The 16,393-nt window shown below is 43.7% G+C and overlaps 1 protein-coding gene across 1 annotated transcript in view; it reads left to right on the top strand.

The window, feature by feature from the left end:
* The window catches only part of SIAH3 (siah E3 ubiquitin protein ligase family member 3), a 42,655-nt gene extending 28,202 nt beyond the window's left edge, over positions 1-14,453 (top strand). Inside the window, exon 2 of the mRNA XM_005516375.2 lies at positions 13,860-14,453. Within this exon, the coding sequence (XP_005516432.1) occupies positions 13,860-14,453 (594 nt within the window). The remainder of the gene's footprint in view (positions 1-13,859) is intronic.
* Positions 14,454-16,393: the final 1,940 nt, after the last annotated feature.

Genomic DNA, 16,393 nt, shown 5'->3' with positions numbered 1-16,393 from the left:
CCACAGCTCAAGGTCCTGATGTCACTGAGCTTTTCCCACATATAATTCTAGAAAGGGCCTCTGGTAAAGGCAGTGTTCGTCTCATTATCAATTCAATTTTTGTCATAGCCCTGCTAGGCTTTTAATTTCTTGTGTTAAAACAACAATTGAGATGACCTAACTGCAATCTCTAATAGGTATCATGGGTCAGTAATCATTCACTTGTTATAGTGCCTCTCACCCGAAGGACAGCGATGAAAATTTGTCCTCCTAATGGCAAGAGCTGTAAATTAGTTTTATTTCACTGTTAAATCTAGATGCCTGAAAATTAGGATGACCAGCCCTTAGCTGGGAAGAAAATGTGTCAGCTCAAGGGATTTTCTGCATTAGGCAAATAGGCATCTCATAATCACCCATTAAACAGTCACAGTGGCTGTGTCCTGTCACCCTTGATACTCAGAGTCTGAGTGATTCTCCCGATATACAGAACATGGCGAAACTTTGCAAGCCTGATGCCCACTTCTGGGCCAATGACCCAGCCCCACCTCTAGCTTAGGAAGAGAAGTGAACATCTCCTTCAGGTGCTCATGGTAATTCCATCTTTCATGAAGATGGACATGTTCAAGATAGGGATGACAAATTTCTCTGTGAAGGTACATCTTATCTCTGTTATTAAGGGAGCTTCAGATGAGCAGGTCAGATTTGAACATGTTGATCTTTTAGACACATACATTCAGATGAGACAAATCCTGCCCGAAATTTAGCCAGTTGTTTGTCACAGATGTTTCTTCCGCTGAATATTATCTTTATCCTTGAAGTCTTTGCAAACCCCATGGGTCTAAAAGATGTTATTCTGAAATAGCATGGACTCACTGTGGTTTGGAAATTACAGGGCGAGCCATCACTGCATACTTATAGGGTGCAAAAGGGAAATTAAAGGACATAAAAACAGATGGAAGCTCTGTTGACAGGGGCACAAAGGTGCCTTCACTGAGCAAGTAGCTGCTGGTGAAATTGTAGAAACACTTGAGCCGCTCCTCCTGGGAGTGTGGTGTCCCTCTAGCAGTCACTTCACACATTATTCATGATTTTGGCAAGATAGACTGCACAAAACACCACACAGCCATTCCTGCTTGTTAAGCCTGATCCCGGAGGGGTGTCCGGAGCTCTCCCAGCCCCATCCGAAACCAGGGGGGAACCTATTGCTCACCCCGACCGATGCAGTTCCTTGCAGCAAAGCCATGCTGTTCACTGCAGGGTCACATCCCAGCAGGGACTGCAGCAGGCACCTCAGTGACCTGAGGGCACCCTCGGAGGGCAGGGAGGCCCTTGCCCTCTCTTGCACGGGTGCGGGTAGGCAGCACTGCACTGTGAGAGATGGGGAGCAGATGTTCCCTCCATCCCATCCCTGAGAAACCACACTTCCTCTGTGCAGCCCTTTGGGAAGAAGGAGAGAAGTTTGTCCCGGGAAAGAAAGGCTGAAACCCCTTTGATGTGATGAAATGAGTGGTCTGTCATCTTGTTCAATAATGTGTCACACAGAAAGCTCTCTAAAAAGCTTTCTTTTCCTATAGAAAGCTGAAAATATATTTTAAAAATCTATCCCGCTGTCAAATCCTCAAAACCTGTAAGTGTATCAGAATAGTTGTAAAATTATTTGCTTTTGTGATGTGCAAGTTATAGAGTATTGTACAGCCAGACAAGTTTATAAGAACATGTATTAAGCTGCCAGCATGGGGAGGACCTGGCTGAAGTTAAAACATAAAACCTTGCCAAAAAGACAAGTGAGGGTGTGAGGAGGGACATTAAAGAGTGAGATGGCATTGAATAAGAAATGTGGTCCTCTGCCCCCTTTTCCTGGTGCTCCACTTGCACTGAAATAGGAAATTTTAGAATGGAGAACCAGAGAGACCAGAGCTGATAGAAAGACCCTGTGGTGCTACAGCCAGAGCTGCACAGTCTATGCTAATGGATCTCTGACTTTAAAAATAACTAGACTCTAGAGACTGCAGCTCTGCTGGGTAATGGGTCTCTCACTTCTGATTGTGCCTGTTTTCCTCATGAAGAACCTTGTCATTCCCTGGTGATATCCAAGCAGTCAGCCTAATCTCCACGCCTGGTAAAATCACAGAGCAGATCCTCCTGGAAGATATCAAAACATGTGGAAGACAAGGATGTGATTAGAGATCGCCTACATGGCTTCACAAATCATGCCTGACTATTTTAGTAGCTTTCTTCAATGGAATGACTGCATCAGCAGACAGGGGAAGCGCTACAGGTGCCATCTTCTTCAGCTTCTCTAAGGGTTTTGATGCAATCTCCCACAATATCCTTACCTCTAAGTTGGACAGAGGTAGGGGTCTGATGGATGGACTGTTAGATGAATAAGGAATTGACTGGATGGCAGCATCCAAAGACTAACAGCCAAAGGCTCAATATCCAAGTGGAAACCAGTATCAACTGTTGTGTCCCACAAGGGTCCCATACTGGGACCAATGCTATTTAATATCTTGGGCAGTGGGATCAGCACACCCTCAGCAAGTTTGCACATGACATCAAGCTGAGTGCTGCAGCTGATTCACTTGAGGGAAGGGATGCTATCCAATGGGACCTTGACAGGCTTGAGGAGCAGGGCCTTCTGAATCTCATGAAGTTCAAGTGCAAGGGTCTGCACCTGAACAATCCCAGGTATCAATACAGGCTGAGTGATGGATGGGTTTGGAACAGTCCTGAGGAAAAGGACTTGGAGGTGCCTGTCCACATAAAATGAGATATGACTCCACAGTATGCACTGGCAGCCCAGAAATCTGACCATATCCTGGTCTGTATAAATGTAAACGTGACCAGCAGGTCAGAAGAGGTAATTCTGCCTGCCTACTCCACTCCTGTGAGACCCTGTCTGGAATCCTGCATCCAGCTCTAGGGGTTCCCAGCATAAGAAGGATGTGAACCTGTTAGAGCAGATCCAAAGAAGGGCCATGAAGGTGATCAGAGGACTGGAACTGTTCTATGAAAACAGGCTGGAAGAGATGGGATTGGAGAAGAAAATGCTCCAAGGAGATCAGATTGAAGCTTTTCAGTTTATAAAGGGGTCTGATAAAACAGATGGAGAGACATTTTTTACCAGGGCCTGTAGTAACAGGACAAGAAATTACGAGTTTTAAACTGAAGGAGGGCAAGTTTCGATTAGACATAATGAAGAAAATCTTTACTGTGAGGATAGTGAGACAGGGTAACAAGTTGGCCAGAGAAGCTGTGGATGCCCCATCCCTGGAATTACTGACGGCCGGTTTGGATGGGACTCTGAGAAACCCGGTCCAGTGATAGATGTCACTGTCCATGGCAGGGCATTGGGGCTAGATGATCTTCAAAGGTCCCTTCTACCCCAAACCTTCTGTGACTCGGTGGTCCTACACTTCCTCTTGCTGTTGGTACACGAGGTCAGAAGGCAGGTGCCAGCAGGCCAGGGGATGCCAGGCGATTCTGCCCAAAACAGCAGAGCTGCAGGAGGCACAGCATGGAGACTGACTGACTCAGCCTCTTCTGGGTAGGATAGACAGTAGCTTTCTGTAAGCAGGAGTGTTAGAAAATTGTTGTGGATTTTGGTTTTCATTCTTTTGTTGGTTTCTTTTTTTGTAACAAAACCTTTTAAATTTTCAGTCTATTAATAGCAATGGAACATTGTCTTCCCAGGCTAAGCTCAGCCTCCCTTTCTGTTCTTTCTTTTTACCTGCATCCTCCCCACACGAAAAAAACTTCTAGAAGAACTATTCTTTGAGAATTTGAGAGGGAGGGTGAAGAAGGAACAGGCTATGATTTGCAAAAAATTAAAATAATATTTGAGACACAAGACAAATGTTCCCAGAGAAATGTCCCTTTCCTTACTGCAAAAAATATGTCAATGAAGCATTTGCATACATTACACAAACTAAATTAATTTACCCAGACTTGCTGTTTATTTTTCATGCCCAAAGCTAACAGCTCACACAAATTTTCTGGGTTTTTTGTGTTTTTTTCCCCTCCCTTTCTTTAGCCTGACTACACAAACACAAGACACACTTTCATCTGACAGAGGAATAAGAAGGAATTTTGAGCTGTCTTGTAACAGGGAGACGTTTCTTTCAGTGCTGCACTTACATTGCAAGGTACCCAGAGCAAGGGCAAGCTGAAAGGCACTAGTGGAGAAGGGGAAGAGATGTGCAGGGGAACAGAGACTTACTCTGAGCTAGAAACAGTTTATTTCCCCCTCTTCTATAACCCGAGAATGAATCCCACCACACCAGGCCACTGTGGGTGAGTTTGGGATGCCTGCTGGTTGAGTAATGCCTCAGTAAGAGTGAGACAGACATGACTTTAAGACACTGTCCACTTCCTCAAAAACAGTTCTCAGGAGAAAGTTTTAACTGAAAATGTGGAGTGTTTTATGGCTCATACATCACTCAGTGAATGCTACAGGGGTGTAGGCACAAGCAGAGCCTATGAGACAGGACAGGGAGACAGGGATGGCAGCACTGAGAGCCATGTACTCCCTCTTCACTACACCTGCCTGGCCCCAGCCTTCTGTCTGCACTCCACTGTGACCAGCCTGGCACAGGCTTAGCTGCACATTGCCCTGTGAGAGCTGTCAGAGCAATGTGACATAGACCACAGAGCAAATCCTTGGCCAGCAGGCGTGGACAAATGGGATTGGAGACGCTGGTCCCACCAAGAGAGGCTGCGGGCTTGTTCAGCAACCACCACCTTATCCTTTCTCTCCTTCCAGCAGACCAGTAATGCTTGTGCCACTCTTTGGCACTCCTGGGGTAGGTCTCTGAAAGAGCAGTTAATGGATTTACCTGTCATATAATTGTGATAGCTGGAGATTGACTGTGGAAGGAGAGAAATTCAATTGTCTCAGGGTGGATTTGGTCTAATTATCTCAGATGACACCAGCAAATCTGCTCCTCTTGGAGACATGCTGTTACTGTAGTAACTTGTAAATGAATATCAGATGATGAGTTATTTAGAGGCAGTCTGAACTTCTAAGTTTATGAGCACAGTGGGCAATAATTTCTTCTTTCCTTTTTTTTTTAAATTCTTTTCCATATTAATTTCTTTTTCAGTGTGAATGCAAACCATAAAATCAACAGGTCAGATATAAGGCTCTTGTGAACTCTGCCTTCCCTATCAGACATAGCAGATGCAGCTTGGAAGTGCTTTATCACTTTGCTTTTAATTAAAGCCTATAATGGCTCTGCATTTTGTGAACAGGCTTCATCCAAAATACAAAGTGGATAAAGGATGAAGAAAATCTTCAGATAACTCTGCATTTTTGATTATCTCTGTTGTGCATATGCAGGCTGCTCACTCCCTCACCCAGAGCCAGGATCAGCAGTGTCTCATGAGCAAGCTGCTGATAAACAATGGTTGCACCCTGCCCTTGTGGAGAAAGAGCTGATAGGGTGTGCCTTGGCTTCTGGTACTTGCCTTGTGTGGCCAAAGGGGATGATGGCATTTAGAGGCATCACCCTTGCTTAATCAAGGCATAAAATCTCCAGGTCCAAAGAGAAGATGGTAAATGTCCGCACACCGCAGTGCATCAGCAGTTGCAATGCAGCATTAGATACACCCTGCTATGGTTTGCTGTCTCTGCTCTGTGCCCAGTCCTAAAATGCAGCAGAGGGAATACAAGTTGCAAATCAGGTCCCAAGGGCATGGCCCACCCTCCAGCCTTGCTTTTTACTTTTACTGCCAGATGCTCCACAGGAAACCCGTGCACACGGTTTTGCTTGTATCTAATCAGTGTATTTTATTTCTCAAAGAGAGCATGGAAAGTGATCTCAGGTGAGACCCATCAAACACAGCAGCTAAATTGGGATAGTTTCCCTGGGGATCCATGACCCTGCTGCACCTTTGGCTGAGGGTCAGCAAGGTGGTGCATCTCCCTTCAGTTTAAAACATGGGAAGTTTTGGTGTCCATCAGGGCTTGGAAGGGTTCATCAAACTTAGGTTTGAAGTAGGAGAGCTTGACCTTGCTCCATCTTATCAGTGTCCACATGGGTGTCTCTCAGAAAGCATCTATGGACTGAAATGTTTTAGTGTGGATCCTGTTACATTTCAATATAATTACATTGTTTTCAATATATTGCAGAAGGGTGAGTGTCTTGAAGTTTTTTGCTTGCACTTCAAGAGTGCATGACAGTTAATACTGTGTCGCTCTATTAGGAATGGCTGGGAGAGCGACATAGACTCTCATGGAGTCAGAACAGGAGAATTCCTTTAGTTTATTGCTTTAGACTTGTTTTATAGACTAGTTCGTGGAAAGTACAGAAAGGAAACTCTTATTGGGTAGTAAACTGCTACATCACCATCATTGGTCAGTGGTGTACACCACCTCCTGACTTTCTCCTGCAAAGAAAACAAAGGACAGACAAACAGCACCTGCAAGGGCTGTTTTCTGTCTTTGAGGATTGTTTTTAAATCCTCCCATGAATTTCTCAGGCTAGCTCTCAGGCAGGACTGAGAAGCCATGCGGCCTGCAGTTTCTGCAGGCTCCCTGCAGCTTGCTCCAGAGCTAGCATCCAAAATACTGTAAAAAAAAATTATTTTTGAAAAGAAGGCAAGGGGATTTCATTTGAGAATAACATTTCTCTTTTCACCAGGACTACATTTAAAATAATGAATCATATATTTGCTAGATCTACTACAAAACCAATGGGTTTTTTTCCAAAAACTTCTATATGTATTTGGATTCATCTAAAATTTGGGGTCTTCTGATAGGGAGAAGTGTGAGGTACAGCGTGGACATGTACTAAAGCTGCATTTTCTCTACATAGTTAGAGGTGTGTAATTAGCATGAGGACAGCCATTAACACATCCCATGTGCTGTGTCACCAAGTCACGCCTGATTATGTTGCAAAGTGAGATTAGTAAAATGAGCTTGAAGTTGTCCTCTCACTGCCATTTGATAGCAGGGAAAACAAATCCTTCCACTGCCAAAGCTGCAACTAATATTCAGTACTTAAGAAATTCAACTGATGCATTTGTAATGAACAGGATTTTGTGTAATTAAAATTTTAAATAAATCCCCAACATGAGCCCTGGCTTGGATTTCTTAATTTCAGATATGAAAGTACAGCTTTTGACAAAATAGGTTGAGGGGGTTGGGTTCTTTTTTTCCTTCGCTTTTCTTTCATCTGAAAGACTTTAAAAAATCTCATTAGCATATTAAAAAAGAGCAGAAGATAAATTAAATGAAGACCAGGATTAAAAGACTCACTACTTTCTTCATGTCACCTTTATAGTTCTTTTGAGCTTCTGTCCCTGTGAGGTGGGTGTAAGTAACATGGAGGTGGATGTTAGTGGGTGGCAAAGCTTTTGTGAGACAGAAAGAAGCTGAGGATTAGAAAATTATTGGAGGCAGTTTCCATGCATTTGAGAAGAAGCAGTCAGTCCCTGAGATGCCAAGAAACAGGATGAAGACAGCAAGAAAACTGAATAAAACGCACATTTCACTGGCAAAGAAAATTCTGATTTGTTTCAGCAGAAACCCTAAAAGTTGTCATGGTTGCTGAAAGTTGCTGAAAACCCTGGAAGTTGCTCACTCAAAGCAACGTCACAGCTGCAGGCCCAGGGCCCTCCTTGCCTGCGGAGATCTTTAGGTCAAGGTCAAAAATCCACCGAGTTTTCAAAGCTCATTCCAGTTGTTTACCTACCTACAGGGTGACTGCCTCTCCTGTTGTTCCTTGTCACAGGCAGGTTGGTGGGATTGTAACAGGGGGTGTGAGCACAGCCCCTCTCAATCCCTGGCTCCCACCAAAGGTTGCAGCTGCCACGAACATGTGCAGCTCCTACCAACTCTCCCATAATCCAGCCAAGAAAGCTGTGGATGGAGAGGAAAGACTTAGGATGCATGGAAGGAGTGGTTTCCTCTTGGGAGGGGGATTAGTTTGCAAAGTCTCAGGGTGTGCTAAGGTTGGGCTGGGTTAGAGAGGGAGCACTATCTTCTGGTTTGGGCTGGCTAGCATGTCTGGTAGCTTTATTTTCATCTCTGCAGTTTTCTGTGTGGCCCTGCTCAGAAGCCCCACCATGGTGGCCTTCAGAACACACCACTGCCCCAAGAAAAGAGCCCAGTGAATGGGTGAATAGATGAGTGTTTGCAAAGTGTGTGTGACCACTGGAGAAAATGCAGTTGCATGGGTGTGGAGTGTCTGGAAAAGTGTCTGGAATATTTGCAGCACCTGCTTTCCTGTCAGAAACACTTATTTACTGGGCAGTGAACCAGTCCCTGTTGTCCCTCCTTGGGATGTTCTTGGCATGCATTGGCACTGTTCACAGGGATGCGAAAGCCTGGTTTTTACACATTATGTGCATTACAGCAAGTAAAAGTATGAGCGAGACATCCAGGTTTCCAGTATAACACTGAGGAACATTGGGAAGTGCTGAAAAGTGACACTTAACCTTCACTCTTGTTAAAAACGAAATTCACTTAATAAATTATAAAAAGTTTAATATAAACAGAAAGACAATTAGGAGACAAAGGAAATAAAGCAAAGGGTTAAAATGGCCGGGTGCCCTGGCGGGTTGCCAGGAACACACCTGCTATCTTGGGAACACTCTTTTTATCCCCTCCTGCTGTGAGGCTTTGATGCATATTCAAACTTTTTCAAGAAGTATTTAGCATGTCCCCACCCTGGTTCCACCTATTTAGAACATGCTCTGTTTGATTTCTATTTCTCCTGTTCAGCACTATTTTTGCTGATCATCATTATTCTTGCTGATGAGCATTATTTTGAGTTTGGTTTCCTTTCTTCTGCAAATGGTCAGTGTTGATAACAGTCTGGGCCCCTCATCCTTCCTTTGAGGGCAGCTGGGCTTCATACCTTTCCCCCCTGCCAACGTCCTGGTACCGGCTTTTTGATAACAGTTTGCTCTCCATTTCCTGCTGCTGATAATAGCCTGTTTTCCACTGTCCTTCTGTTGGAAACAGCTTGGTCCTCCCATTGTCTTGCCTGTTGGAGTTTCCTTGCTTGTACTTAGGAGATTTCTTTAAGCTTAAAACTTGTTAGCAAGAAAAAAAGTACATACATAGCTAAAAAGTATTTAACATATAATATTTATCTTAATACTTGCTAAAGCCAATGTCACAATATAGATTTATAACACTCTGAAGACCTGAGCAGTGTTTATTCTTCTACAATGTGGTGGTGCTACTCACCCTCCTTATACTCCAGGTCATCAGTGTCCAGGCCCTCTGCCATGGGGTAGGAGCCCTGCTTTCAACTCTCCCTCACTCTATGGCGTTTATCTTGAGCAAATTCACCATTTTAAGTCAGAACTTTAATATCAGGGCATTTAGCTGCTCAGGGCAGCAGCTACGCTTGCTCTCCCTGCTGAAGCTGTGCCAATGTATAGCAGAGAAGCAAGGCTTGAAGGATGGTGTTGTATCCAGTGTCTGCACCCCACAGGGCCGTGAGCTCAGCCAGCAGAGGTGCACTGTGTGTTTCTGCCTCTGTTTCCACTATTTTTGCCATAGCTGGTCTAAAGACTTTACTAGTTCAAACACAAAAGGTCCCTCAGAGCATGAGGAGCCATAGCAAAGCCGTTTCTCCTGGGTGAGTGCCTCAGATTTGCAGCTGCAGACTCAGAGGTGTGTTTGCATATTCTTTACCTCTTGGAAGTCTTTAACTCTTGGATCTACCATTCATCTTTCCTCTGAATTTGCTATCAGGTCATTGGAGTTGTAATGATGGTAGGGAGACACAGATTTACACCCTCATGTGAATTTCCATTTCTCTCTCCATGGGCTGCGTTGTCTCCAGCACAGCAGGAGAAGCCCATGGTGGTACAGCTCTTTCCTGACTAAAATAGGGTTGTCCTTCTGCTTCCTGTCTAGAAACCGGTAAAGCCTCTGTGGGTCTGTGCTGAGGTTGGGTTTGGTCCTGTCTGCATGTAGAGAGGGTGTCCAGGGGGTGCTCCTTCAAGCACCTCTTGGAATCAAGTGAATTGCACTCCAGGGCTCTGCAAAAGGAGCTGACAGTCTTCAGAGTTAGGGACCAACCCCTCAGAGATCAAATGTAGGACAAATGTGTCACATCTAAAGCAATTTGCTGCATTTTTAGCAGACAACCTGTGTCCCAGTCCAAATCAAGTCATGGTTTGGTTGGGTTTTTTTTCCATAAGAAAAGCACTGTGTGTTTATAAATTGCTCTTTGCCAAATTACTTGTTCTTAAAAAGAACTGCTCTGTAATAAGCTGCATCATTAAAAAGAAATTTTTCTGTGAGCAGCAGAGCCTGGTTTCCTGTGGTTTGGTGCCTCATGGTGGGATTATGTTGCATCTAATGAGGAGCACTCTGGCTGAAGCCTTTTCTCCTGTTCATAAAGACACTGTCTCATGTGAGTTCTCTGGTGTCTATAACCCATTTGGGATCAAACTGCCATTGTTTAGGTTCTCTCCTCTCTGTCAATGTAATAGTGCCCACGTGGCCAGCTGTTCCTCCCTGGAGACATGAAAGGGTCATGTTGCTCTACCCTGATGCCTCTTCTCTCAGAAATGGTTGAAAATTAAAGCATTTCAGAATTCCATCCCACAGTTCAACTTGACTGAAATTGAGCAACGGACTAAAAGATAATTGAGAATAATACTGGACTGATACGACAATATAATAAACCTGGTTTTATTAGGTAATCGGGCAATAAATGATAGATAGTAAATACTGAAGCAGATTAAACATGGAAAAACTGTTCATAAATATTTATTCAAGCATTTAAATACATTCAATTGGTGACCATTTTTTGCCTGTTTTGCATTTCAATTTTAGCATTTCAATTCACAGCCATATGAATGACCAACAAGAGCACAAACACACCGATAGTTACACTCGTACCTCAAAAGTAAATGTAAAATAATATTTTTCTCTGAGACTTAAAAAAAAGTGTCAGGGAATTATTAAAGATTTCTTTCAAAATATTACAAATTTAGAATTTTGAAACAGGGAAGTCAAACAATTATTTCACAGATTTTGAAGGTGGTTCTTTTAGTCAAAGAATAAAAATAGATCACATGGTTCGTGGTTTGTGCTGAGTTGCCAGAATTTTCAATAAACCTGAAATGAACAAAGTTAGACCAGAAGTCCTTTGTTGAAGTGATTCATGGAAATATTTCAGAAATGAGAGTTGTGAGAGAGAATTCATAATTATGTGCACACACACAAAAATTCACAAGTTTAGTAAAGAAGAAAGGTATATAGAGTAATAAGTTGCTCATTGTAATTTATTTTTCCAGTTCCTGAGCCATAGAAACATGTTTGTCATAAAATGATTTTTGAAGAAATTTGTACTTTCTTACCTTGGATGCAGTTTAGATGGATGAGCTACCATTGTTCTCCATGTTTCTCAAATTAGGAGAATGCATTTCTAAATTCAATTTCATCCTCAGTGGAAATGGTTTCTCTGACTCGGGTAATCTTTGGAGAAGAATTATACACAGACTATAAAGCTTCAAATTTCAAAACCTAATTTTGAATGTTAGTCAAGAGGTTAATTTAAGATTCATCTTCCAAAAGGGGAGTTAAATAAAACTGATAGAAGGCTGGAACTTGTCAAGTGGTTGAGAGGTTTATCAGCATGTGAGTACGAGTTCATTAGTTTTAATTAGTATAATCGCTAATGTTGCATTAACAGTTTGGTGAGAGAAAGTAATTGCTCACACCCACTGTATTAGATTGGGAGATTAGAATTCATTTTATGAGGCAATTAGCATTTCAGGGATTTTTTTTAAAAAGGCTTTTACGATCTGCCATTGCCGTAGCCTCCTTCACCAAAAAGAGTTTAAATTAACCATAACTTTCATCGTAATGGGATGCAAAAATTAATGTAGAATTAAGCGTGAACCAGTAATCCCACTGCGATAAGCAGGCAGCTAAAACCACAAACCTTGATTAGTTTATAATGACCTGTTTTATTTCCCAGACAATAATAGTCATTTATCTGTCCTCAATTCATTATCTTCTTGGAAAGTTTATATTCTTGAATTTTATACAGCAAAACAAATAAAATACGAGGAAGGAAAAAGTAGAACACTACTACTGAAGTAATAATTGCCAAAAGAAAAAGCTGCCAGTTTCAATAGTAAGGCTTAACTTGTCCATTGTTCTTCACATCAAATGCCTGAGGAAGAAGAAACAGCTCCCTTTGACATCCAGTGCCTTGGGAATAGCCATGAATTTCACAGCAACAGGAATCACAACCCTGCTCTATCCATCACAACCTTTGGCAGCTACTGACACAATGAGAACAGATGGAATTGTCATCTTGGCTGGCAAGGAAACCCTGGTCATCTGAGAGTTAGGACAGTTTACCCAAGAGATTGCCTTCCAAAACATCCTGTAAAGAAATGTGCAAGTTCTGTTGGGGAAAACTGCTTACAGCAAGGCTGTAATGAAAGTCTTCATGGTATCCATAACAAGACAAGACAATACGTCCTTTGCAGCAAATCTACCACCCATTATATGAGATTAAGCTTGCCCCTGGATAAAACAAATCTCTGCTCAAAAATCCCAAATCTGCTATGAGTTGGATGTGGCATGGAGGAGAGCAACTGTTAAATGTTAGAACTATAATGTAATTTTGGGTACATAAAATAAGGAGATGTGGGACACTATTTAGGGTATTACATTAATCTTCAACATATTTTCATAGGACATATGTTAAAGCAAAATGTACTTATATATATGCACATGCTACTATAAGGGACATTAATGCATGTAAGGGATTTACCTTTATAGGAGGAGTTCAGAGGGAAAAAAATGTTTAAACAGCTACAACTTAGGCACAACTAGAGAGACTGGGTTTCAGTGTCTCTGGCATCAGCTAATGTCACCTTTAGAAGTTGGACTACTCCAGCTAAGATCTTAATCCTGCACTCTAAGACCTGCCTCACTCTACAGGCTGCAGAGGCAGTCCCAGGTAACCAGGCTTCCGTCTTGGGTGGGTGAAGTAAATGCTTAAAATTGGGTAAGATGAATCATGACCAGCATGCCTGTGCCTTAGGGTTTGTCTATGCACACAGCTACTGTGGAGAGACATTACTCTTCCTGAATAACATTACATGTGAATACACTTTTGGCTGAGTAAGACTTATTTCTCTTCAACAACATCCACTTGAGAGAGGCAGAGCAGTTTGCTTTTTAGTCCTCACGTGGAATTCTTCTGCAAGAGCTGCTGCTTTTTCAGTGAGCTGCCCTACCTTAATCCAAATTTACTTTAGTATAAAAATGCCCTAAATCTGCCATCCAATCACCTTTGAGAGCAATTTAAGATTTATGGCAGTAAGGGCATCAATTAGGCACAAATACATTGACCAAAAAAATAGTGACGCTATCATATATAATGAAAACTGACATTTATTTCACAAAATATGGATGTAATAAAGCCTATTGTTTCAGGAAAAATGCCTGCATTTGCCCGTATGTTTCATTAAAGAATAATAATGCCATACATATTTCATTCCCTTGTTCTGAGTAGCAAGAGTCTTAACTGTATAAAATGTCCCATGCTGTCCTTGCTTTGTTGGGTTATTTTTTCCTTTTAATCAGATTTTTCCCCCTGAACTAATGAAATTGCCCTTTAAAAACATACATCATTTTCATTTGAAGTGATTTATCATGACTCAAACAGTTTATCTGTTCTCCTGGAGAGCAAGGCAACTGCCATCTCCTTGTGCTGCGCAGATCCAGGTCGGGACTGCCTCTGATCCCCGGTGTGCTGAGGTCTCTGCACCCCCACTGGTGCTGTTCTTGGTGGAGAATGGGTGACTGATGCCTGTGGGGTCTGCAGCTTGCGTGTCTGCACTGGTTTCTGGTCCACTTGCTCTCACATTTAATTTCTCTCTTCCCGTAGTATGCAGCGACCCGCTGTGCAGCTGCACAGGCATCCACGGAGCAAGGCACCCTTCCTCCCTGCCATCACCATGAAGCCGTGCATGACCCCCAGCTGGTCCCCTGCACGTGCCCGCTCTTCTCCTGCCCGTGGGAAGGGCACCTGGAGGTGGTGGTGTCCCACCTGAGGCAGACCCACCGCATCAGCATCCTCCAGGGCGCGGAGATTGTCTTCCTGGCCACGGACATGCACCTGCCCGCTCCCACGGACTGGATCATCATGCACTCTTGCCTTGGCCACCAGTTTTTGCTGGTCCTCAGGAAGCAGGAGAAGTACGAGGGCCACCCCCAGTTCTTCGCCACGATGATGCTGATCGGCACGCCCTCCCAAGCCAACAACTTCACCTACCGGCTGGAGCTCAACAGGAACCAGAGGCGCCTCAAGTGGGAGGCGACCCCCAGGTCGATTCTGGAGTGTGTTGACTCTGTCATTTCAGACGGGGATTGCCTTGTGCTGAACACTTCCCTGGCTCAACTCTTTTCTGACAACGGAAGCCTAGCGATAGGAATTGCGATAACCACCAGCAAAGTTCACAGCTCCGAAGCTGAAATGTGAGGGGGAGCAGGAAAAGGAGGAGGAACAACAGCAACAACAATGGTGCTCTAGCTGCCTTCTGAGAGCCAGAACTCGAGGACTTTTTTTGGGGGGGGTGGGTCTCAGGTCTTTTATGGTATTTAGTACTCATCCACAGTGGGCATTATGTAAACATCCCGTGGTTACGGTCCCTGTGTCATGTATTTACCGTTTTGCTAATACAATTTTATGAGAAATTTTAAAGAGGCTAATCAATTTATTGTCTCCCTCCAGCAGCACTGGAAACAACACTTGCTAATGGAAAGTGCACCCAGGGTGACTCGCACAAGCCTTTGGTCTGACCGTGCTATGCAAACACTTTTCCTTCATTGCCTGTCTAATGGACCAGAGGCCCCTGTGCAGGATGAAAGGTCAAGTATTCCACCATGCGACAAGAGCACCTGGGTTTCCATGTCAGCAATAGGGATTTAACTCCTATATTTTGGGCTCAGTCAAGCCCTGCAGGAGCTGGCGGTTTCAGAGCTCCCTTCAGCTTCAGAGGAAACAACTTTCTCACCCAAACAGTGAAAGTTGAGGAGAAAAAGTCACCCCCTCTGCTGAGCAGAGGGCTGGGAAGCCTCATCCTGCATTAAATTGGGAATGACAGCTAGTGGGTGGTCGCTGTGAGCATGGTTAAATCTCACTCTTGTATTATAAACAGCAGGGAGAGGCTGCTAGATGGTCAGGCCATAGGATGGATATAACCATACCCATTGGGGCATTCATCTTTTAGGCTGCTGTTTCCTTAAGTATTCAAAAAGAGATTTTCAGAAAATAAAGCATAAGAAGGGCCATAAGCTGGGTACTGATCTTGCTACTGAGTTCTGTGCCAGTTAGACCCTCAGTTTGTGCTGCTAAATATTGATTTACAGCAATATAGATAGGACACCTGTTTGCAAATTGGCTTTGCGATTTGACATGCACTCCTTTGGAAAAAAAAATCCCTCAATGTTTTTTCCCTTGCATATATTTGGTGGGGCAGTGGTGAGGGGTGACTGTCACTTTCTTCTCCTGAGGGTGTTTCACAAACAGTGATGGTCACAAAAAGACACAGGCTTCTCTAAGAGCTTCTCCCTTGGGTGGTTCCTTGGGGTAGAGCTGGAGGCAGGTGCTGGCCATCTCCTGTCACTCATTCCCATCTGCAGAATTCCTCTATATGCAGCCTGTTTCCTCCATAGCCAACAGCAGCAGTGAAATCCCACTGCAGTAGGTGACGTGTTGAAGGAGGGGGCTCAGTAGATAGCATGACACATGAGAAGCATGGGAAACTGTCTTTTCCTGTTTTCCCTTCTGCCCGTGTGTGGCTGTGGCCTGGCTGCTCCCAAATGCTTTTTCAAGAAGCTTCTGGTGGTTTGGGTCAGTTAGTGGCTAGAGAGACTGAGGCTCATAGCTTGAGCCCCTTGGAAAACCGAGGTTTTCCAAGCTAAGAACAAGTCCTTCAGTGCTTCAAAATGCTTCTCACTCTAGCTTTGGGTAGGCAAAATCACTGAAGCTGATCTCTCCCACCCATCGCTCTCCTGAGGATTACTATAAATGATGCATGAAGTAAAAATGAATTGCATTTTTCCTGAGATGAATGCCATGCAGGTAAATGCCTTCTGAGCCATAGATGCACCTCGCCTCCATACCTGGACTTCCATAGCGGGTCAGAGGAGGGTGAGGGTCTCTTCAACAGGCTGCTCATGACCACACAAGCTGAGGTCTGAGGAAGTCTCAGTCCCTGTAAGAAGGCACTGGAGCATAGCTTCCCAACTCTCCCACCTCTGAATTTAGGGGGCCAAGGGTGGCATAATGATCTGCAGTGCCTCACTGGAACATGCAGGTTTCAGAGCGGATGGCTTTTTCCCTGCCATGTTAAATATTCAGGACCAGCAAATGCTGCCCTTTCCCTAAATGATAGCAATAAATAAATCATTGGTGTT

This window comes from Pseudopodoces humilis, chromosome 2 (genome assembly GCF_049639895.1).
Source record: "Pseudopodoces humilis isolate 2021_Gansu_Grassland_sample_001 chromosome 2, ASM4963989v1, whole genome shotgun sequence".
Classification (NCBI taxonomy): domain Eukaryota; kingdom Metazoa; phylum Chordata; class Aves; order Passeriformes; family Paridae; genus Pseudopodoces; species Pseudopodoces humilis.
Note: the sequence above shows the minus strand (reverse complement) of the source record. Positions and strands in the feature narration are given on the sequence as shown.